This window comes from Vigna umbellata, chromosome 1, assembly GCF_029865625.1.
Source record: "Vigna umbellata cultivar VRB3 chromosome 1, Vumbellata_1.0, whole genome shotgun sequence".
Classification (NCBI taxonomy): Eukaryota; Viridiplantae; Streptophyta; class Magnoliopsida; order Fabales; family Fabaceae; genus Vigna; species Vigna umbellata.
In genome coordinates, this window is record NC_142165.1 from 104,177,093 (window position 1) to 104,203,874 (window position 26,782).

General features: G+C 31.0%; 2 protein-coding genes across 2 annotated transcripts; one reads left to right on the forward strand and one right to left on the reverse strand.

Annotated features, from left to right (window-relative positions):
- The first annotated feature begins 2,583 nt into the window (after nt 1–2,583).
- On the forward strand, nt 2,584–3,274 carry LOC124836532 (uncharacterized). The gene has a single exon (XM_047311701.2). It carries the CDS (start codon nt 2,875–2,877, stop codon nt 3,076–3,078), a length of 204 nt encoding a protein of 67 aa, XP_047167657.1. The 5' UTR covers nt 2,584–2,874; the 3' UTR covers nt 3,079–3,274.
- Nucleotides 3,275–6,534: 3,260 nt separating this feature from the next.
- On the reverse strand, nt 6,535–9,015 carry LOC148207028 (uncharacterized). The gene is made up of 3 exons (XM_088109411.1): nt 8,689–9,015; nt 7,991–8,604; nt 6,535–7,696 (listed from the first exon to the last, which is right to left on the reverse strand). The coding sequence occupies exons 1-3, from the start codon at nt 9,013–9,015 to the stop codon at nt 6,535–6,537; spliced, it is 2,103 nt and encodes a 700-aa protein (XP_087965537.1).
- Nucleotides 9,016–26,782: the final 17,767 nt, after the last annotated feature.

Here is a 26,782-nt window from a genome sequence, read left to right on the forward strand (position 1 = left end):
ATTAATAAGAATATTTTTTATCAATTAAAAATTAGTACACTTTAATAGGTAATGTAAGTTAACAAACCTATATATATATATAATCATTATATAATACAAAAAAGTGAAGGATAATTTTCGTCCTTGTACATGCACAACAATTTTTTGTTTATCTTTTCACTTATACAAGGTAAATTTAATACTTTAAAATTAACTGAAACAAACAACCTACTTACTCGTAAATTTACACAATACATCAGCAAAAAAGCAAACACACCTTAAGAATTACAATATAAAACTTGTCTACGTATAAACCCAAATAAAATTTGCAATAAATACAAATATTTTTTTATAGTGTTTGTGGTTGATCTTTATATATAAATATTTTAGTTACTCATTTGTTAAATAAATGGATAGAAGTATGAATATTATCATTAGGGATAATTATTTAAATATTTTTTATAATGAAGCGAACATTATTTAAATATTATTTATAATGAAGCGAACATTATTTAAATATTTTAAAAAAAGTGTAATGTTTCGGTTGTCCAGATCCAACTTGGAGCCTAAACTCGAAATCGAAGTTAGATAAATTGTCCATGAACTAACTCAAATACTTGCGATATCTACTTTAGATTTTATTAGAGAGTTTTGAAGATACATGGTAATTTGACTCAAGAAGTGGATTCAAAAGGATGTTTTTATTTCATTAATATATTCTTATAATTCAGAAGATATATCTCATGTTTTGTAGTTATTATATTTTTGGAGCTTAAGGATACATTATGTAAAACTTTGAAGACTATAAATAAGAAGACAGTTACAAGCCTTAGGGACTTAGATTTTCAGACTTAAAGTACTGATAACTCTGAATCTGATTATTTTTTTGGAGACTATAAATAGACCGAGTGATCGACTACCAGGCCGATCACCGGGCTGAGTGGCTGACCACCAGGCCGAGTAGTCGACCACCAAATTATTTAAATCCACGTAATGAGTTGTTACTGTGCCATGTGGTTATTAAATGCTACCTGAGCATGCCACAACACAAGAAATTTAACGCCGTCCACAACAATTAACGGCAATGGCTTTATTAAGTCAATTTTATCAAAATAGGGATCCAATTGAAAACTTTGATAATACGATAACCCAATTGATACGAATTCACATAAATAGAAACCTCCAAAGACATTTTATCTTGTTTATAACAACTACTAATTAAAGTGTTTTTTTTTAAATAACAATAACGTGAGTAATATGAATTAAATGTTTTACAAAAAATTGTCCTCATTCTATTAATCTACCATTTTGTTTCATCAATCAAAATCACTTAATTTTTCACTTTCACCCATCCACTCACAACATTGTAAAAAAAAAAGTGACTAGGCTAGGTTCACTCCAAGTCATTTAAAAAGGAAAAAAAGGGTCGAACCTAAAACTACACGTTACATATAATAAATCTATTTCTTAAAGAAATAGCCCCTAAAATTTTTGAAAAGAGAAATTAAAAGGACTACAAGTCTAATTCCAACAAAGATGTCCATCTACCATGCCATTATTAACCAATGCATGTGCTATCATAGAGTAATAAATATAAAAATAATGAAAAACAGTGTAAAAAAACATTTAAAAGGTAGTAAGCTGAAAAAAATAATATAATGAAACATAAAAATAATAATTATAGTAGCATTACCTTTTTTTTAACTCGTAAGAAAAAAAAACCCGTAAATTTCACTTATTTTATTTCTATCTTTTTATTTACTTCCTTTATTCTTTTTTATAAAAATACAATATGGTTTAAAATAAATCAACCTAATTCATTCGAGTTGACTCATTAAAAATAGTTTTTTTTAACTCCCTTTTTAGTAAATTGAAAATTTTATAATCGAATTCAATTAATCATATATTGATAAATTAATATGTTAATTCATTTACAAATATTCTTTTATAATTTATTTTATATATTTATTGTAATATAATAAAAATAAATTGACTTAATTCATATTTTTATAATAAAGAAATCAAATATATTATCTAATTCGTCAAATATTATAAAAATAATAATTGACTATCAGAGTCTTAACATAGATAACTTAAACAATATTTTAATATTTAAAAAATCAAATGATAAATCTACATAATTAAAAAATAAATGATTTTATTAAAATAATTTATAAAAAAATATTGTTATTAATAAATTAGGAGTCAATCTGTTTTCAATTTTTCTTTTTGTGAATTGAGTAAACCAAACTCACTTCAATCCACGTTAAAAGCAAAAAAAAGAAACTAAAAATAATTTATCCGATACTGGATCAGATTGACTTAAGAGTTAAAACTCACTTTGAACTCTCTAAAGATTATCCTCCCTTTATTTATTATTGTAAGATAAAAAGGAACATTAACTGATTTCCTTAAATGCTAATTTAATAGAGAACACAAAACAAAACCCACTATTCATTACAAATACACCATCGAACAACATTTCATCATCATACACAACGATATCACGATCTAAATGCACAACCATTAGTCATAAAATATTGTAAATTCATGATTCTAAAAGAATTGAGAAGCATTAGGGTAGAAAGATAAATATAAGTTATGAATGAAAAGTTACGCAAGGGGTGATGTCTCAGCCCACTGTTTCTGCTATGTTAATAAGGGGGAAAACATGGGAAGCTGATTTAGCATCAGTATCCGCAAGAAAACAACCTTAGCCGTTTGTCTATAAATACGACCGACCGAGCCAGCTGCGTTATACTACTTCGCCCTTAACTTTTACAAATTCTAGATTTGGACGTTCCCTTGTTTCCGCTGTCCCACAAGGAAACTCTGTTAAGGTCCAAGTTGCCCAAGGGAACTGGTGGTAGTAATTGTTGCTGTTGCAGGAGAAAAATGTGGTTCGTGTACGTTTGCGAAGAGGAAGAGAAGGAACTCGGAAGACAACAAGCCCCCGGTTCCTGTCCCTACTGTGGAGCCAAAGTTCAAGCCATGGATGTTGAGATCCAGTCCAAGCTCTGCTTCTTGCCCCTCTGCTTCAAGATCAAGAGAAAGTACTTCTGTACCCACTGCGCCAGGCGTTTAGAGCTCTATTACTGAACCCAAACCAAATCCTCAATCCTCAACACTCCCTTGAACAACAACTTCTTGTAAATATACATATATAAGTCTAGATTAGGTGCTACTAATCTTAGTTTTCTTTCCTTTTTTTAATATGTTTGCTGAGGATTTTTGGGTGAGAGATGCTATGTCATATTTAGTCATTGAATCGGTTCAAGATTAAATCTTTTTTCTATTTTTGCCTGTTTTTCTCTCTCTTTCTGCATCATTTAAAGTTTCAATATTTTTTAAATAACTGGGTATCCTTGAACGATATACAGAGGCTTGATTTGTGAAACTGTACAATGGATATAGGAGTGTTGATGGGTGATGGGTACTGGTTTGTTTTTTTTTTTGTTAGAATTTCTTGTTTTTTTTTTTTTCTGGGTGGGTACAAATCAGAGTATGCAAATGTCAATCAAATCCTCATGTCCCAGCTCAGCACTTTTGAGATGGTGTTTTGTCTGAAAATTTAATAAATGGTTGAGTTTGAAATTGCTGGGTCAGATTATTGCAGCTAAAAGGTTTGAAAATTAATGGCATAAATGCATAGTGCCTCCCCTGGTTTATCACTTCTCTTTCATTTTCTTATTTTATGCCTTTTATCTCTCTTTCGTTTTCTTTGTCTTTTTTGGATTAATTTTCTGATATACACCAATCCCTCGGAGAGTGACTCCTGCAAAGATGATTCATGAGGACAACATACTTTCTTAAAACAGGAGGTTTTCTCAGTCTTCAAAAGCTTCGTTTTATGGTAAATATTAATAACCCTTGTGGTCTAAAATTATGTTTAATATGTAAATATCGATAAAAATAAGTTTAACATAATCAAATTTGATTTTTTGTTGAAGACATAACTATTCCGGTAAGATGTGCTGGAATTTCTATGCGTTAAGGTGGAATTTTTAACCTAATTTTTATCTTTTCTAATCTTTTATCTTGCGTTAAACTTTTCTCCTATTTCTTTTCTTCTTAACCTTAACCTTGTCTTGTAAATTATACTCGTATTCGTTGAGTTTGAAGAAAAATAAATAGAAATTAAAAAAATAGATTAAAAGAAAAAATTAAAAAATTAATTATTTAGTAGAGTAGAAAAAAGTAAAAATAAATATAATTTGATTTATTTCATACAAATAAAAAGTATACAATAAAAATATATTTTTATTATTTTTTTATTCTTGCTAAGGAGATAAATATTAATTAGCTTTCTCTGCTTTCTTCACTATGCAACAAACGATAAAACACATTTATTTTGGGGTGGTGGGGAGCTGCACCACCACCACATCCAGTTTCGGAAATTCAGAACTGTCTCTTCTGAATCAGAAAACAGCCTTTTCTATTTCAGAGAGGAGTTTGGAGTTATATCGAAAATAAAACAAAAAAATCCCATTCACCATTTATTTATTTTTGACTTTATATTTTTCTACAATGTCCATTAGTTCAACCTCAAATCATGTTTTGTCCTAAAATGTTAATATCACAAATATTTTACACTCAAATTTTACAAATAAAATGTTTCAGATGATATAAAACATTTGAATTAATTTGATTTTTTTATACAATAAATGAAATTTGACTTTAAAAAAAGAGCACAAAACATCACTTTAATTATTTTTATTTTTTATATGAAAGATGAAATTTGAAATTTATAAACATTAATGTTTCAAGATGGTAGGAATCAGGCTTGTAGACAGTGTTCAAAACTATTGATAATTTTCAACGTATTTGTTCTTATCATTCGAGTGTCTTTGTATTTTGTGGTTGAACGGATTATTTTGTGGTTGAACGTGTTATTTTGTGGTTTAACGAGTGTTGATAGTGAACTGTTCAACTTCTATATAGTTCAAAGTTTGCTTGAATGATATCTACAAGAAATGTTCTAATTTTAAATTTAATATATAATCGATCGTTTAACAAGTAATGTAATTATGTATGTTATGTATATGCGTATGAAAATCATATTTTAAAACTTTATTTATAAGGGTTATAATGAGTTTTGTATATTTTTTATCTAATCATTGTCTAATTATATCTTAATTACTTTTTATTATTTATAAAATTCAATTATATTTAATTTATATTAACGTACCGGTATTGATGAACGTAGACTACATATCAATACATCTATTTCAGTTACACGTTGTTGTTGTCCTTGTTCTCATCTCATATGGTCCACCTAAGCACTAATATATTAAAATGAACAGAAATTTGAAAAGTACTTAGGAGAATTAGTGAAAGTAATGTTATTTTCATTCAGTACCTAACTTTTGAAAGATACTCGAGTTCATGCGCAACAGTATTGTGATTAAATTAAGGGTTAATTTGATGAACTTCTCATTCACGTATACTTGGTACATACATACACTGTAAATACGTATAATCGGAGGTACAGCAAAGGAGGAAGAGAACCGGTAAAAAAGAAGAAGACAAAAGAGAATGGTTGTTTGCCAGATATGCAATTTTGTCGTCTCATGTAGTTTTTTTTTTTTTTTTCTGGTGTTGTTTGTATTGAGTTTTGTTGTCTGGTTTGTGGCATCTGGTGTGTGTGTTCACGGATGGATTGAAAAGAGGTTTATGGATAGATATATAGCAGAATGAAAAGAGAGAGTGATGCAGGAGTAGCAGGGACCCCAACACATGCATTAACTGTACAATTGTACCTTCTTTCCACATGCATACTCCCTCTCTTCTCTCTTTCTCCATTGTTCTCCTTATCAATAGTCAACTTTCTTATACTTTCACCACTTTATTAAAATAGAAATAGACCTTCAAACTTTTACATTTATTATTAATATAACTAAGAATTATTATAATATTTTCGTTTTTTTCATATTTTGTTTGCTTTAGTGTCTTCTGTTTTTTTATATGTCTTTTTCTGTTGTACTTAAGTTAATATATGTATAAATAAAAAGTTATATGATAAACCTGTAACAATAAATAAAGCATATTTTAAAAATCTTATCTATTAACTTCTAGGCTGTGTTCTTTTTAAGGGATTTAAGGGAGATGATTTGGGGGAGATGATTTGAGTGGATTTGAGTGGATTTGAGGGTAATTTTTTTGTTGTTTTTTTGAGTGGATTTGAGGTTAATTGAGAGTGGATTTGGAAGGAAAGTTTGTGAGAATTAGTGTAGGATTTGATTGATGTGATTGATTTTAAAAATTAGTTTAATTGGTAGAAAATGTAGATTACCAAATTGCCCTTCTTATAAAAGTATTATAAAATGGTATTTTGTAATGTTATATTTAATTGTAAAAAAGTTTATAAAGAGATAAAAAATTATTAATAATTGTTTAAAATATTGTTTAAAAATTAAAAAAGTTATAATGTAGTAAAATAAATATATTTTAAAATGTTTAGGGAAATTATAACATAACTTAAGATTTCAAAGTCACATACAAACCACAATAAAGACATTGAAGTCATGGAATACATTATCGGAAATACAAATATTCTTAATCGTCTAAACGGTGAAGAATCGAGTTCACATTTTGATTAAGGTTAGCAAATTGGCGGTTCATGTCTAGGGAGAGGTTTGCCAAGTTATCTTCAATACGTTGTACCCGCACCTGCATTTGTTCCATACCCTGCATCCTATGTCTCAAGTCTTGTACTCCATCCCACATTTGAGTTATCATGTTAGCATTTGATAGAGGTGGAGGAGGCTGCACAGGGTTTTGATGAGGGTGTGGTTGGTCTTCTTCTTCATCATCATCCAGATCGTGTTGCCAAGCACCGTTGACATAAACAATTTTCATCCTCTTCAAAGAATTGATAGAAAAGTGATGTCGGGACCCTATTTGAGTGCTGGGATCGGCTGAGACGTCAACTCCACAATATTGCATGATGTGTGTGATAAGGACACCGTATGGGAGGGCTGTGTCACTGACCTTGCATTTAAGCATATGCTGCATGATGTGATGAGGCCAATTGATAGGTATATTATTTTTCAGCACCCATATCATAAAAATATCTTCGTGCAATAACCTGGCATAATTCCCTGCTCGTGGAGTCAACATATGCACAATAATATAATGGAGAAGCCGATCATGGATATTCAAACAACCAACGGTTAAAACACCTTGACCACCCTCCAAATCTGGTATAACCATAGTAGCTAATGCCATGTCGCGGTCATATGGAAAATCGTCTGGGATATTTGAGTAACATAATTTCTGACCGTCGTACTTCAAGTTAGCTACAGTCAACCAATCAGCAGGTTTGAATCTAATTTTTCTCCTGTTCACCTCAGTGACCAAATATCCATTTGCAGATATCTTCAGATTTGAATAAAATACTTTGATTAAATCCGGATAGTAGGGTCCCTCTAATGTCAGAAATTGGCTCAATCCTTGAAATAGAAGATGCTGCTGGAAAAATAACCCTGAACCGGTAAATGAATCAAAATTCATTATCTTGGGAGGAACTATAGTCCTTGTACAGAAATCAGCTGCATAGTTTTCCATTTGATGACTGTGTGTGAAAAAACGACGCTGATCTAATTGCTCCTCTACAGATGGTCTTACAATGGGTGCATCTTCTGCCTCAGTGAGAGTTTCTTTTCCCTTACGTGTTTTTCTTGCCCTTTTTGTTGATGATGAGGCCATCTGATAATTTCTTCAACAAATCAATTCATTAAAATAAGAACAAAGTACATCATAACATATTACGTATATTTCATAATAACAGTGCATAACATTAAACATAAGAACAAATGTCATACTATGGTCACCTACAACAGAACTACAAAATGACATCGAAAGCACAAATATAATAATTCATAAATAAATTACTGATACACAATTTCATTTAATACTAATAGAAGTCTGATACGAAGATTCCTAACAGTCACCGCCCGATATCATTTTTAATAATTTATTCCACCGCTTATGTGGTGGCAGTCCCATTAACCTCTTTGTACATGTGGGGTTTCCACATAAGAAATCATAACATTGGTCCAGGAAATTCTCGTCAGCAATGTTCATAGAAGTCAACATTTCATAAATGTCTGCCTCTGTATATGTGTAAGTCGGGTTGCGACGGAGTATTTGATTTCTTTCTTCCATTGCTGACACTTGACGCACGGCTGCATCAGAGATCACACCAAAATGAACATTTGATGAACTTAAGACATTTGCAAACCCATCCAGACTAGTCGTCAACTTATCAAATTGAGAATCAATAGAATCCACCATAGGTGCCTTCCTTTTCGAGCCTCGTGAGGAAGAAGTCCCACCAGATGGGACAGAAGGCACAGATTGAGTCTGGCCCGGACTATATTCATCAACAGATGGTGGAGGCGATGGTGGAGTTGGGTCTCTGTATCCTGTCCACTGAGACTGTTCTGGAATGTACTCCACATTTTGATTCAAATCAACAGTTACATGAGGACCAACACGTTGTCTTCGAGCTTGACGAGCAGTTCGAACACCACTCCCGGTAGCTCGATCAGCTGCCCATAACTCCACCATCAAATCGTAGTGCTTTATACTGTTCACTCTCCACTTCGCCGCAGATGGCCGCGACTGCATCAACAAAGACAATAAACACACTGCTTCATATTAAGTATATTAAGGATCAACACAATAAATAAGTATTTTTATAAATACCTGAATCAGGTCAAGCCAGACTTCGTCCTCGGCATGAAATGTCATAGTTACTGGATTCCAAGCAAATCCGCTCAATCCAGAGAACAAGTCATGCACCTCACGCCATTTATCCTTTAACACTTTCTGACGATTTTTCACATTATTTTTTGTAACTGCTACATACCCAGCGCTGTGCAGATGATCAACTATGTTAGTATATGCTTGGGTTGTCCAACTTCCATCAACCCTATTACCCATTCTTGATTCCTCGATCATGCAGTGTAGTAGACGTGCGTCCATGTCCTCTGTCCATTTCATAAACTCTCTAGTAGGACCAGAGGACGGCATGGCGGGTGCCTTACCCCTATTCATTTTATACCTAAAGAGTCAAGAAATATTTTGTAAGTTAACATAAAACATCCTTAATAATATGTTCTTGTCATACAGATAAAAATAAATTAAAATACAATACAATCAAATACAATAACTACGATGCTTGGTAATCACGCCACATTTGATCAGCTATACAATCCCTAATACTACTTCCAATCCTATGGTCCTCTTCTCTAACTTGAGATGAAGTCCCATCATGTTCTTCCCTTTCATTTAACTCGTTATCAACTTCATCGAGTAAGGAGTCATCGTTATCCACGCCCCGAAGGAAGTTGTGTAATATACAACAAGCTAGTATGATATTAGTCATCGTCTCTAATCCATAATGCGGTTCAGTGCCACTTCCAATGATTGGGAATCTTTTTTTCAACACACCGAAAGTTCTTTCAATTACGTTTCTCAACGACGAGTGCCGATGATTAAACAACTCCCGTGCGTTTTGTGGTCCTCTGCGTGTATATTCTTTTAAGTGATATCTGACGCCTCTGTATGGAGTCAAAATTGTGCTTTTCAACATGAAACCTGCATCACCCAGGTAGTATTTTCCTACAACTTTCCAGATACAAAGGTAATTAGTCACTACTAAATAATTTCATGGACATGGATTGTTTACACACTGACCTTGGGGGATAACCAACGGATCATCTCGATCAAGAGCATTTTTTAATATTCTTGAATCGGATGCAGTGCCTTCCCATCCAGCAAGAACGTACGTGAATTTCATGTCAAAGTCACACGCCGCAAAGACATTTTGTGTTGGCCAATCTTTTCTTCCTCGAAATCTCGGAGCTTCAGAACTTGGAACCCTTACCCTGACATGAGTACCGTCTATGGCCCCCAAACAATCCTAAACAAAAAAATATTAACTTATCATATGTCACAGAATTTGTTATCGTCCTTGTTCAAATAACAATAACAGATGTAATGGAATCAGTACCTTAAAGTACGGATAAAATCGACTGTTGTTCAACACATGTGGATGAACCTCATTTCCTGATGGTTGTATTAGAAATTCTGATTCTAAACTTATGATAGCGTCCAACACATTGTGAAAGTGTTTGCTGACCGTCGAACCTGATCGATGAAAGAAAAAGGCCACACTGCGATTCTTAACATTATGACCAATTATATGAAGAAATTCAGCAACTTGTTCTTCCACGGTCGACCGAATTGCGTCCTTGACTAACCCAGTTGATCTTACTCTCTCACAAAGATTAATAAATGCCTCTGGACCCATCCTAATAATGTCGCGGCAACGATGAGTATGCACAAGATATGACATTAACTGCTCCCTACGACGGTCTCTATCAGGTAGGTAATTGCTTACACTACTGGAATCAGTGGAGTACATATTCAAGATACTCAATGCGTGTCCAACAATGCATAACATTGTGATTGCCGCTAGTGATGTGGTTATTTGTAAGTGTTGACGTATCATTCCTATAATCTTGAAGTCTACACCGACCACATCATCATCTACATCTTCGCGGTCCAGATATGATAAATCTATATGTTCCTCCATCTATATTTACTTAAACAATTACACATACTATTTTAAAAATTTAAAATTCATATATTCATTGAATAAAATACAAATATACATTAATACATTCAACTAATAATTATAAAAAAATAATTATTAACATAATACCACAAACACATTTAATATCTTTCTTATTAACTACTTACATATACGTATAACAAATTCAATTAATATTTCAAATATTATTACATTAATATATTTAATAAAATACAAATATAAATGAACATAAAATATATGAAATAAATAATCTTATACTTCTAAGGTACACATGTCCATGACTCATTTAAATAATTACAACAAACGGCAATAATGTAAAATACTTACCTGTTGAAGACGTATATGCACACTTGAAGTTGAAGATGCTTTCACCAACAACTAATCAACCACACTGGAAACTCTTTCCTATCAAACCAAGTGAAATAGAATTGGGTCAATAACTCATACTACACTCATCACAACTAATTAGTATATGCTTTGATTTTTAACAGAGAAAACCAACAATTCACTTACATAATGTTAAATACTTACCTCTTCAACACGTTAAACACCTATATGCACTTTGAGCAACAACTAAGCAACCACACAGTTAACTCTTTCCTACGAAAGGAAGAAAAAAAAAGGGGTTAATAACTCATACTTCTCCAATCCAACTAATGATACTTTGCTTTCATGTTTAACAAACAAAACCAGCACAACAATGATACATATTTTCATGCAATAGAAAACCATGTTCTTCCTTGACCTCCACCAGATTTGGTACCTTTGGACTGCCAAATCTCCACCACCTTCACGCTTCTTGCTCCACCACGATAAACACCGCAATTCGTAGTGAACACCTGCATCACAAACCCACTGTCAGAGCATGATAGATCACCCACTACAATCCACTCCTCATATAATCAGTCCATAGTGTGCTTCTCCATCATTGTTTCAACAGAACTCTATCTAACCAAACAGCACCAGGGAAGCTCTGTAATCGGTTACAACTTCACGTAACCGATTACAGGAAACAATGGTTTTCTTCACTTTTCTGTAACCGCAACACCATGCCTTGTAACCGGTTACGCACTGTTCACCATCTTCTCCAACACGCACTTACCACCTCTCTGCACCCAGCTCTTGAAGCTCCTCAACACCCACATATTGAAGCCCCTCAACGTGCACCAGGCAGCAGCAACCAAACAGCACCAGGGAAGCTCTGTAATCGGTTACAACTTCACGTAACCGATTACAGGAAACAATGGTTTTCTTCATTTTTCTGTAACCGCAACACCATGCCTTGTAACCGGTTACGCACTGTTCACCATCTTCTCCAACACGCACTTGCACTTTGTTCATCTTCAACAACCACGTCCTGCATTCTTTTCACACGCAGATGGTGCTTCTTCCTCCTCTTATACAACATGCAAATCAAAACAAACTTAAACCCTATGATAAACCACCATGGTATGATACTCACCTATGCACTTGCTGTTCTTCTTCTCGGGAAAACCTTCTTCTCTTGTCTGAGCTTACACCGGACAACAATCCCTTTGCACACAGCTTATCTTCTTCGTCTGAGCAAATGGTTCTTCTCTTCTTCCTCGTCTGAGCTAACACACACAGCGTACCAGTATCTCTTCGCACACAACTCAGCGCACACAACTCACACAACTCAGCACTATCAAGCAAAGCAAATGTAGGAACTTCTTACCCCTCAATAAATTGAACCACCCACAACCAACCACATATTAATTCTCGGGTCAATGGCACTGTGCACTTTCACTGTGTGGCTCCAGGAATCTTCCCTGTTCAATGCATGCGTGTATGAAGCACCGTAGCAACAGCTCTCCGTAGCTCAGCTCAGGAATCTTTCCTGTTCACTGCCCACGCCTCCACGCCAAACTAAGCATTCTCGTGTATGCACAGTGTAAAGCAAACAGTGATGGTGGAGTGTTTTCGATTTGTTTGATATATACCTTCACCCTGTAATCGGTTACCCTTTGATGTAATCGGTTATTTGGTGCATGAGTGCAATCCATTTACGTATACGTATGAGGAATTTAATAAAAGGTGCAGGGCAAAGTCGACATTTCAGTCTAAATCAGTGCAAATCTTCGCACTTATGCGGGTGATAAAAATTGGATCAATCCCGCAAATCCGTCCGCGGTATTCCTCGTGAATCCTCTCATACGAACACGAGGGTTCTTTCAATTCGTCGCCCTGTAATCCGCGTGAACAGGAAAATCGGTTCATGCGAACACAGCGCTATACTCAATTTGTGAAACATATACTGTCACTATAGTATAGGTCATTTAGCCGTTCTCTGTTTATAGCAAATTTTTTTAGGGATTGATGGATCATCATCATTGATTTATAGGTTTTTTTTTACGTAAAATGTGAAGATTTGGAAAAGTGAATTATGTGTATTTGATCTACGATCCAATGGCAAAAGACTCAAGGAAAGTCACACTAACATGGAGAAATATATCATTCATATGTTATGAGTTTTTTTTTGAGTGATGTTTACAAAGTAATTATTTTTTCTTTTGTGGGTTGTGTTAATAGTGTGTTAATTTTATAAATTGATTTAAATATAATGATTGTATTTGGTGAATGTAAAGGTTAGAAAGACATTACTTTTTTTATATATAAATAATGAATCCTAATTTCAAAATATGAATGACGTAAAAGTAATAAATGCATAAGATTTGGATGTGTGTGTGAGTTGCTTTCAGTAGTAGCTTTCAATGATTCGGCATAATAGCTGGCATCACTGCTGTGTGTGGTAAGAAGCCATTGAAAGATGAAAAAAAACTGAACTGAAGTGCACATGTGCTGGTGGCCAACAGTTGCAGCTACTGAAACTACACACTTTTCGACTTCGGTAAGCATCGTTCATTGTTTTTCCACTTCTGCAATATGAAAAGGACCTAATAACATATTCAGCTTAAAAACCTTCACCATACAAATCATACATGCTTTCTTTTACTCGAATAAGGAGAAGAAATAGTTTTAAGGATTAACTTACTTGCAGCTGTGTCCATCAATGTATATATAGATTTATATTTTTTTAATCAAAGGTTACACTAACTTAATCATTCATTAAAAACAATTAAGTCAATTCATTATGACAAAATTTGCAAGTTAGCTAGGCTTTGCCCGTTATTTTGTTTTTTAAAAAATATAAAAACCCTGTGTTTAAAAAAAAGGAATATGTTTTCTATTTTTAAAATTCAATTTCCAAAACCATGTCATACTTGTAGTGAAAAGAAAAAAAAAGTATCTTGTACTTAATAACCTCCCTGGACATACCTTCATCTTATCTTTGTTAATTATGGCAATAAACTTGTTTTTCCAATTTTGGAATTTTGAATTCCCTTGAAAATGAGAATAATAATAACAAGCTCACTTTTTGTCGCTTTAAATATATTGATGATGGAAACTTCTTGTCCTGGGTTATTATTGTCTTGTCCAAACAACATCCAATTTTCCTCAATTAAAAATAAGGTTTTTTTATAAGATAAAATTATGTTTTTCTTTTTAAACAAGTAATCACTGTGACTCGTGTCTTTTTCTATAATAATACCAATTGAACGTGATTCCATATTAAAAAGTAAAATAAATATATATAATTGATCATAATGAGTCCAGTCTATTAATTTAATTATTTAACTTTTAATCAGTGTGTCTCCCTCTTATCTTATTAGACACGATGATTACAAAGAATGTATATTATACTTTCACAACTCAAATTCTATCAATTAATTTAATTGAACTTATGAAAAAAATATATTAGTTCATACTGTGTCCCAATTTAATAAAAGCATAAATACCGCGTTAGAAAACTGAATAAAAAATGTTTTTAACAAATATTTTATTTAAACAATATTATATAGAGTTTTTCTTCTTGAACTCATGTTTTTTTGATAATTTTTATACAATAACTTATGTGGTAGTGTGATTAGTCCGTTTCAAATACACATACCAATAAAAAAGTGACAAATAGTCTGTTGTCAAAAAATTGTTAAAATATCATGATCCTTATTCATTGTTGTCAAGTAAACAGTTTGAGTATGATTGGTTACTAAAAAATGTGTTTGAGACTATTGAAAATGTTAGGATTAATACTAAATAAATAGAAATTTTTCATCTTTAGTAATTAATAATTATATAATTATCAGTTTAGTTTAACATTATTGTATTTTGACGATTTATAACAATATCAAACTCCGATTAAAAATATACAATGTACTAATTTATATATTATTTACAAAATATTCCAAATATTACATTTAAAATTTAAAAGTTTTTACAATAAAATCATATAAAACTATAGATATTTGGAGAGTTCATTTGGATATTTTTTATTACAAAATTATGTGATATCATTTCTTTTTATATCGAAACAAGATCAAAATATATTAAACAATAAGCCAGCTATAATATGTATATAATAATTTATTGTTTCAGTTGTTCAATAATGATATTCATTTCACTTATTTCATAGACTCAGCATAATTTATATAATTACAAACACTTTATGAAGCAATACACTCCGTATTGAAGGTTAGAGATTACTATCTATCAATATAATACTATATGTTTAACTATTAAGTATTTTTTTTCATAGTATTTACTGGTAGTTTAAAATATTAGTATATGGTTATTGTATTGTTTATGGTCGAGTCTCGTTTGCATTAATATTGATCTTAGAACAATATAGATTAGATTATAATATAAACACGTCTAATTTGCATTATATAAAATTATCACTATACAGTTTGACTAATTATCTATTTATTTATACAGACTATTTTATTATCATAATATGATTAAACAATTGTTTATATAAGATAAATGGATCATTGGGTCAAAATCCAAATGTATCCATTAACCACTCATGTAACATCCCAAATTCTCACATTGGATAATTCATAATTTATATATTGTAACATTACATTTACGGTAACATCCCGTAATCTCACCCTTTAAAATTTCCTAGTTGATATAAGTCTATACATGTAAAAATGTTCTAATTATAGTTTTTCTACTTCTCCCTTCCTTGGCACTGAGTGAGGCAACATTCCTTCATCTGCTCCCGTATAACGAATTATACGATCATCGCACATACCCAAACACAAACAAGTAGGGTGAGCTAACATGCAACCAATCATTTATGAAACATGCATGCAAACCTCATATAATAATTATGTCATACATACTCATACCATCATACAACAATCACATCCTACAAACACAAACAAGTAGGGTGAGCTAACATGCAACAAATCATTTATAAAACATATATAATTACCTTGATATAAACATCATATAATAATTATGTTCGACACTCTCATACCACAATTCCTATTAGACACTCGTCTCACAATACCCAATAGACACCACAATACCCAATAGACACTCATCCGGATGATACGTTGATGAGCGGTCACGGGAAGTTATGCACTTGTAATGACTTCTACTTCTTTTTTTTTAATATACTTTCAAAATACTTCATACCATTTACAAGGTTAATCCCCTCACTATGTCCAAAACCGGCACATAGACCAGGACCTCCTGCTCCTCTCACCACATAATTCATCCCTCTCTACTTGAGACTAGATGATTATTAGAGTATCAGGATAACCTCCAACTACGGGACCCTCAACATCAACATATACACAAATACCATAACATTTATTTAATCTCTCCACAAGACTCATACCATACTAATATTCCTCAACTCACATTATACCCTTACAAAATCTCCCCATACTACCCATAACATGTTCAGATGCATAAATTCAAATGCAGTATAATAAAATGCAATTATCACAATTATAATTCATAATTCCATATCTACCACAAAAATGAATTCATCAGACATTTCCATTCCAACAAGATATATTGCACAATATTTTAATAGTACAAAATCTGTTCAATAAGATTTAAGTTAAAAACTTGTCGAGTAGACTTCCAGGAAAGAGAGGTGCGTCACAATGGACAACTTAAGTACCAAATCTTTCCTTAGCCAAAGTGTTCCTCAACTAGTTTTTAACAAATTTCTTATTTACAGATTCAAAACAACAGCATATAATATTAACACCGAATTTCAATATAGATAAACATACAGTAAGCATTAACAGTATTCATACATAATTTCAAGATATGAATAGTAATAAAACAATACTAAGTCATAATATAAAAGCATAGAAATACTAAATCATAATATAAAAGCATAGAAAAGTTAGCTCCCCTACCTCTATTCCAGACGTCTCTTGCTCTGAATTTATTTCTCCGAAACCTTTCAGAACCTCTACCCTTCTTGCAACTAAAAATTTCTCTCTAACTTTCTCTCACTTGATTTCTCTTCTCTTGGTGCAGAATAATCTTCCCTCCCATGGTTATTTATAGTAAAAAAAATTTACTATTCATTAATATTTTAATATTATTTATTATTTTAATATTATTTAAAAATAATATTTCAATCATTTTCTCACCAAATCTGATCCTAATTTCTACCTACTACTTTCTTCCATGCTAAGAAATCCAAATGCTGAAAATTTATTTTTACTATTCACTTTTTACTATTTACTATTTACTTTTTACTATTTACTATTTACTTTTTACTATTCAATTTAAAAAATTTACTAAATAAGTTACCAAAAATTTGAACCTCTCCTTCTAAAATTACTATAATTTTATATCCAAAATTTACATTTTTCTATCCATTAAAATTATTATTACTAATAAAATACTAAAATTTACTACTATAAATATATATATATATATATATATATATATATATATTTTTTTTATGGGTCTTACATTCTCCCCAACACAAAAAAAATTTTCGTCCTCGAAAATTCAAAAATTCGAAATAAAGTTATGATTATTTCACCTTATCTCCTAGTTTCCTTGTAAATTCATTTACTCTACTTATTTTGTGCATCAAATTTCTAGCATGTCAAATTTGAAATATATTCATGAAAAATTAAAATCATAAACCTTCAAAACACCTTTACTTGACACTTTTAGCCCTATGAAAACCACCATTAAACATACCTCAATTATAATGTGTTTCCCGAGATCAAAACCATATCCCAAGGATATTTAGTGTTAACCAAATCTCAAATTTTTATCTTATGCGAACTAAAAGTAAGTATAAACAAGTTCACTCACACACATCACTGGATAGAGATCAAGGTGCGACATATAAATCTTTACCCATCCTTTACATCGCCATTGAGGTTTGAATACTACCATATAACTATACCTGATGAAATTGCTCCAATCACAATCTACAACTTCTTAATTATTCCGAATTCCCTAATCACATTAGTATTGCAACCCTCCTTTTTATCCATTTCCAAACTCTTCTTCTTCCTTATCTTGCCATGTTCATAATAATATCAATTCAACCTACACTACCTCCACTAACTAAAATTTACAACCATAAATCATGACATTTTAATCCTATTAAAAATACCAAATATTTGTATAAGTCGAAAGCCAAAATTTTCGTACCTGGATTTTCTCCTCTACTCCTCATACCAAAATCATATATTCTCAAATCTTATCTCTAATACATTTACTAAAAAAAATCTAACCATCTCCTTTTAATAATCTATTTAGCTTAGAATCCTTCCAATACTTCATTCTTCTCTAAAGACCTCGTGTTCTCTTAACTTATAGATTTCTCCTCCTATTAAACTTTCTCATCTACTCTTCTTTGTCTAATATTTGATTTATTCTTAATCTACTTCAGTATTCCTATCCCTTTTTATTTTAAACTTTATCTTCAATTCTTCCACCATTTTCTTTCTTCAGATTCCAATCATCACTAATACATCAATCCATGTTACCAATCTCACACAATGCCACTCTGTTTCTCATCAATACTTCCTTCTCTTCTGACTTCTAACGTTACTGATATACTAAACCAAACTGATTTCTCAAATCTTGCCACATTCATGCTTATCCAAAGCTTCTCTTAATCTAGCCTTTGAACTCAACTCCTTTTTGTGAAACTTAAGATATCTCATCTATTAATTTGTTCTAGAAACTTCTAAAAATTTACTTCTAAACACCAACATCTTCACTCATCCATTGAAACTTAAACTCTAGTATTATATCTCCCTATCAAGGCTTTAACTAATTCTAATATATTTCCTCAAACCCTCATAATTAAGAAAGGAAAATCATCTATGGTAAAAGTCATGGTAGTTAGACACAATACTCTACTATCTAGATTTGGAGGAAATGATAAATTATACCATTTAGACTCAATTCTTCACAGAGAAGACACGGAAGACCCACAACACAGAGGTCATCCTAAGGACGAACTGCTCTGATACCATTAATGTAACATCCCAAATTCTCACATTGGATAATTCATAATTTATATATTGTAACATTACATTTACGGTAACATCCCGTAATCTCACCCTTTAAAATTTCCTAGTTGATATAAGTCTATACATGTAAAAATGTTCTAATTATAGTTTTTCTACTTCTCCCTTCCTTGGCACTGAGTGAGGCAACATTGCTTCATCTGCTCCCGTATAACGAATTATACGATCATCGCACATACCCAAACACAAACAAGTAGGGTGAGCTAACATGCAACCAATCATTTATGAAACATGCATGCAAACCTCATATAATAATTATGTCATACATACTCATACCATCATACAACAATCACATCCTACAAACACAAACAAGTAGGGTGAGCTAACATGCAACAAATCATTTATAAAACATATATAATTACCTTGATATAAACATCATATAATAATTATGTTCGACACTCTCATACCACAATTCCTATTAGACACTCGTCTCACAATACCCAATAGACACCACAATACCCAATAGACACTCATCCGGATGATACGTTGATGAGCGGTCACGGGAAGTTATGCACTTGTAATGACTTCTACTTCTTTTTTTTTAATATACTTTCAAAATACTTCATACCATTTACAAGGTTAATCCCCTCACTATGTCCAAAACCGGCACATAGACCAGGACCTCCTGCTCCTCTCACCACATAATTCATCCCTCTCTACTTGAGACTAGATGATTATTAGAGTATCAGGATAACCTCCAACTACGGGACCCTCAACATCAACATATACACAAATACCATAACATTTATTTAATCTCTCCACAAGACTCATACCATACTAATATTCCTCAACTCACATTATACCCTTACAAAATCTCCCCATACTACCCATAACATGTTCAGATGCATAAATTCAAATGCAGTATAATAAAATGCAATTATCACAATTATAATTCATAATTCCATATCTACCACAAAAATGAATTCATCAGACATTTCCATTCCAACAAGATATATTGCACAATATTTTAATAGTACAAAATCTGTTCAATAAGATTTAAGTTAAAAACTTGTCGAGTAGACTTCCAGGAAAGAGAGGTGTGTCACAATGGACAACTTAAGTACCAAATCTTTCCTTAGCCAAAGTGTTCCTCAACTAGTTTTTAACAAATTTCTTATTTACAGATTCAAAACAACAGCATATAATATTAACACCGAATTTCAATATAGATAAACATACAGTAAGCATTAACAGTATTCATACATAATTTCAAGATATGAATAGTAATAAAACAATACTAAGTCATAATATAAAAGCATAGAAATACTAAATCATAATATAAAAGCATAGAAAAGTTAGCTCCCCTACCTCTATTCCAGACGTCTCTTGCTCTGAATTTATTTCTCCGAAACCTTTCAGAACCTCTACCCTTCTTGCAACTAAAAATTTCTCTCTAACTTTCTCTCACTTGATTTCTCTTCTCTTGGTGCAGAATAATCTTCCCTCCCATGGTTATTTATAGTAAAAAAAATTTACTATTCATTAATATTTTAATATTATTTATTATTTTAATATTATTTAAAAATAATATTTCAATCATTTTCTCACCAAATCTGATCCTAATTTCTACCTACTACTTTCTTCCATGCTAAGAAATCCAAATGCTGAAAATTTATTTTTACTATTCACTTTTTACTATTTACTATTTACTTTTTACTATTTACTATTTACTTTTTACTATTCAATTTAAAAAATTTACTAAATAAGTTACCAAAAATTTGAACCTCTCCTTCTAAAATTACTATAATTTTATATCCAAAATTTACATTTTTCTATCCATTAAAATTATTATTACTAATAAAATACTAAAATTTACTACTATAAATATATATATATATATATATATATATATATATATATATATATATATATATATATATATTTTTATGGGTCTTACAACTCACAAACACAAAAAATTATATTATATTATATATATATATATATATATATATATATATATATATATATATATATATATTACAATTGTCAAGGTATTTTATTTATGTTTTCATTAACTACACGTTTAATATTTTGTTGAGGTGAGAGATTGACTTAAATGTTAGATTGTCTTTTGTAGACATAACTCTTATTCATTTTATGGAAGACAAATACACAAGAAGATTGAAGGTTGAAGAAGTTATTTAAATAAAATTTAATGTAAAATACAAATATAAATAAATTAATCTTGTTAAAAACATTTGTATAATATTTATATAAAAAATAAATTTCATTCCAATTTAAAGAGAGATGAAATTGTTTAGAACTGAATTGAAACAAAATAAAAATACAAGTAAAGTTATCAACTTGACTTATGGTTTATGGTCAGTCATAACCCATCATTGAAAAAATCTCCTTTTAGGAGACCCTTCAAGTGAGACAAAAAAAAATAGTCTCCAAAACCCATCTCAAGTAAATTAGGGTTAGGTTTAAAGTGAGTTTAGCTTTATTACAAAACATTAATTAACTTTTAAAAATAATTTTATTTATGTACATATATGAAATTATATATCTTATTAGATAGAATAATATGTTGTAATTTTATTATATTTAAATCATTATTTTTATATAATATTTACTATTATGTTATTAAATAAAATATATAATATATAGTTTAATGCAATTATTGACTATAATCTAATTATTAATTTTATCAATTTCTTAGAGAATAAAATTTATAATAATTAATAAAACAGTACATAGTACATTGTGATAAAGTTTCAAACACGATAGAAGAAACATGGAGTCTAACCAAAATGTTAGAATATTAGATTAATTATAATAAAATCTGCACTAGAGTTTTTTATAATTACTAAATATTATATATATATATATATATATATATATATATATATATATATGTTTAATTGCTTGTTTTGTCCCCAGTTTCGTTGAAGTGTGTCAAGTTCGTCCATCCTTTTAAAAAAATTGCAATTTCGTCTACACATGGTTTAAAAGTGTCAATTGCATCCAAACGTAGAAAAATTTGTCTCAATCAAGTCCTTTCCGTTAAATAGACAGAAACGGCGTTAACTTTCTGTACATATATACCCTTCTTTAAATAAAAAATAATGTTTTAATAATATAAAAGGACAAAAACAACATATATGTATTATTGTGTAAATATATCTAACCAAAATATATTGTTTTTTGTTTGGCACTCAGTTTCAAAAGAATATTAAATTAATAAAAATATTGTAATAAAGTTAAATACATATAAATTTTGTAAAAATTCAATAGTATTTAAATAAATTTAATAAATAAAAATAAAATATAGACGAAAAGAGAGAAAACGAGAGCTTATGAAATAAAAAGTTAATTTTTGTATGAATTGTTAGTTGGCAGTTTTTTTTAATATCTATAGTGTGTTTTCTTTTTACTGTCAACACAAATATTATTATTTATTAATAATTTGTTTCAATTTTTGTAAATCTTGACTAAAAAAATTCAACAATTGATTGTTTTACTTTTAAATAATTGTATGTATTAGTAATTGAAATATTTCATCCGAATAAAAATATTTAAATTTAAATTTACTTATCAAATAAATAATGAAAAATAAAATAATTTAAACTAATATCAATTTAAATTCAATATATTTAAATGTATCCTTGAAAAATCTCTATATCAAAGCAAAGTAAAATTAAACAAAATACTTACAATTTACATGTACCAATTGTCAGAAAGTTTCAATTCAAAAGTCTATTTAAAATTTCTCTATTTTCTTTCCTAGTTTAAACATAAAAATGTTTGTTTTTGAATTCTGTTAATTGAAGTTTACTGTATGTTTCTTCTAGATTTTTTAATTTACGAAACTTAAAAATTATATTGCTAATATAAGTTAAAAGAACTCTGGTTAATTTATTTGTTTGTAAGATAAATAGATTTAATATTTTTTTTTAGGAAAAGATATGTATATAGTGTAACGAGATAACTGTCTGACCATAGTGTTTTTTCCAAACAAACAAAATAAAGATAAAAAGAAATTGTTATGATGGTAGGATTAACAATCTTTAATAATTGTTTAATGTTGAACAAAGTAAGTGAGAGGAACTAACACTTTTCTGTAATTGAATGATTAAACATTCTCTCTCCAACTCTTGAAATGCACAAAAAATGTTATCCATGGATATTATAATATATTTTTTTAATAAATTATTTAAAATTTATTGCTTATGACTATGTGGCTGACACACATACAAATTTTTAAAATATTGAAGGGTGTTCTGACAAAAGCAAATTTTTCTACGTTTGGATGAATGCAATTGACACTTTTAAATCATGTGTGGACGAAATTGCAACTTTTTTAAAAAGGTGAAGGAACTTGACACACTTCAACTAAACTAGGGACAAAGCAAACAATTAAATCATATATATATTATTAAAGAGAAATAAGTAATTGGTAGAATTTACATATAAATTCAAGTCATATATTACAAAAATAGCAAAAAAAAGACCACATAATAATAAAATCCATAAACTTATTATTCATAAATTCATTATTTTAATTTGAAATGTCTTATTTAGTTTTGAGCCGCATCTAGATAATCTTTTCGCACAAAATAATTAAGCCATTGTCTTTCATACTTAAAAAACATATTTAGTCAATCAAGAAAAAACTAAATATATTTAGCACGTGAAGGATTTTAATAATTTATGTTGGTGCACAATTTTCTTATATAAGCAAGCAATTAAGTTTATTAAAATCTCTTACAAAATATATGTTACTCTGATTAAAAAATTTGTATATGATTTTGTGACAAATTAAAAGCAATTAAATTTATTATAGATTAGGAGTTAATTATATTTTTTTTATTCAAAATTAATATTATTTCTAAAGAAAGTCCATTGACTGACTCTTATCCTTAGGATTTTTATAGATACTTTTGATTATTTGGGTTTTTCCAATGACAAACTTTTTGGTCTTGTAAGTTTTTTTTTTTTGTCTAAGTAATTATGTGAACGAACCAAATTAACAGTCTAAAGACATAAAATAAATTGAGACTAAGATAATAATATTTGAAGTGCAATGACATGTGACACGATCACTACCATATCAGAATGTCATTGTCACGTGATACAACATTAATTTAACACGAAACAAATATTTATATTTTAAATTTTTTAAATAAAAGTAAAATTAATTAAAAAAATTAAAAAAGAAACTATGTAACATCCCAAAAATATAGCTTTAAACTATAGTTAAGGGTCCTTACATTTATAATAAAATAGAACAGTTATAGGAATAAAATTTAACTTACAGTTAAACTAAAATAACCATAAATTTAAAACTTTGAAGAAACCTATACTGCTACTATTACCAGTACAAACCGAACGTTCATACAAGCATCGTATTAGACCGAACGATCTTAAACTAATACAGAAATAGATACAAGACCGAGCAATCTTACTCTAATAGAAACCAACCTCTTCTGCCAGCGCCCGCTCCATAATACCTTCTGCACACTCTGCTCACACCCATAGGGTGATCATTGCAAGGACAAAACGACCGAACAAACAACATGACAAGACAGGAAAATAAGGTTAAGCTAGTGTAATTTAATTGATTATGTCAACATACAATTCAGATACCCACATAATACAATTATACATATACAAAAATCATAAAACATGTTATAACCGACCACTTTACACTAACTGTCCGGACTAGTATGAATATGAGCTATGGTCGTTCGTGCACTCGTGGGTGGTAATCTGGAAAACCATCAGTATTACCGCAGCATGGAAAAAACCCTTGAGTTTGCCACACGAGGTTAACCCATTATACCTCACCTTAGGTCAAGGTAATACATACCGCCCAAGCTAGGGTCTCTTGCTATTCTCACCACATGCATCACCATTCTCTACTTGAGACTCAATGACCACTAGAATTTCAGGATGAACGCCAATACTAAGCTTTCCCTATTCATACTTTTACCACAATACAACCAATCACTAAGACATTCCTCTTTGGAATTCTCTTTTAGATCCATAATATAATTTTCACATCATACTTTCTCATCCATCACATCTTTAAATAAATATCACACGTAACAGTAAAACAATAACCCCACCTTTGAACACGACCAAACGTGAAAGATTAACATAACCTATGAACAAAATCGAACGGGAGAGCACTCCCAATATGAGAACATGACCGAACGGTCATTTAGAGAATAAGACTCAAGTAGGAGTCGAACACTTGGACTTATATCAAGCACTTATGATTTAGAACGAACAATATTGTCTTAGACCAAACACTATTAACTTAGTACAAGTACAATATTGAGCATTAGTATAAGAACGAGCGCTCATAAGAGACCACACAACTCAATAATACCGATCGCTAACACTATCATAAACACTGGTACAAAACCGAGCACTATATTGAACGAGCGCTGGTCCAAGACCAAACACTTACCAAGAACAAGCGCTAGTACAAGACTGAGCACTGTCGATACCGAGCGCTAGTACAGAACAAGCACTACCAAGACAGTACATGACCGAGCGTTATCACTAGCATAATGGCTAGTACAAGACCGAACGCTATCACTAGCCTAACAACTAGTACAAGACCGAGCGCTAGCACTAGCCTAACAGCTAGTACAAGACCGAGCGCTAGCAGTAGCCTAACAGCTAGTACAAGACCGAGCACTAGCACTAGCCTAACGGCTAGTACAAGACCGAGCGCTAGCACTAGCCTAACGACTAGTACAAGACCGAGAGCTAGCACTATCATAAATAATAGTATAAAACCGAGAACTATATTGAACGAGCGCTACTGAGACCGAACGCTTGGTCCAAGACTAAGCGCTACTAAACTTAAATAAACATGAAGGAATATATATATACAATTACACCACACTTATTTTTAATGAAAAATAACGATAACATCTATGACTTTACGTATTATAGAATACATTAACTAAACTGTTTAGGAAATATAAAGAAGAATTATACTTAGACCGAACGCTTACTATTAAACCGAACAACACATAACCAAATTATCACTACGAAGCCTAATACCGCTAAGCCCAAATATATGACCAGACCGAGCGTTCTATACCGATCGATTTTCTACAAAACTTGCAGAACTTATTTCATCCAAACCCAGAATATTGCATATAACAGTCCACACCCAAAATCACCGAACATCAAATAATTCAATTTCACATACATGCATGATTATCAAACAACAGTTTCATATATCAAAACTAAGTAATTAAATTAGCTAGCTTCCCTTACCTCTAAGCGTAGCCGAACGTTCACAATTTGAATAGAATAGCTCACTGCTACTGAGAATCTTAGAGTTTGACGATCACACTTTATAAACTAAACCAAACAGGAAAAACCAGAAATACTCAGAATAAAACGACCCCTTCATGCAACTAGAAATTTGGGTTTGCATGTGAAATAAAACGAACGTTCTGAGGAGAAAATAACTCACCGGCTTAGAATCACAACTTGAACGGTTCAACTGAAAGCCCTTGACGTCGGGAGAGTAGAAATGGTGCCTGAGTGGTGATCGGAAGAAGAAAAGAGTAAGATTTCTTAGAGAGAAGTAAGAGCTTTTTAGAGAGAAGGAGGAGAAAATGGAAGTTTCAGAATCTGGGGAAGAAGGGTTGCATGCAAAAAGTGGCTCAAAGTTTGAAATTTGGCATTAACTACTGCCGTCACTAAAAACGAACGGCCACTCTCCTGTAGCCACCTGTTTTCCACTATCCGAAATTCTGACTCTCTCTCCTTGACTGGCTTTCACTACTTGGGATTTTTGAGTGAGTTTTAA

Coding starts and splice junctions, on each gene's coding strand:
- LOC124836532 (XM_047311701.2), top strand. CDS start 2,875: ATGTGGTTCGTGTACGTTTGCGAAGAGGAAGAGAAGGAACTCGGAAGA.
- LOC148207028 (XM_088109411.1), bottom strand. CDS start 9,015: ATGCCGTCCTCTGGTCCTACTAGAGAGTTTATGAAATGGACAGAGGAC. Junction 8,605..8,688: donor TCTGGCTTGACCTGATTCAG/GTATTTATAAAA, acceptor TTGTTGATGCAG/TCGCGGCCATCTGCGGCGAA. Junction 7,697..7,990: donor AACCCCACATGTACAAAGAG/GTTAATGGGACT, acceptor GATTTGTTGAAG/AAATTATCAGATGGCCTCAT.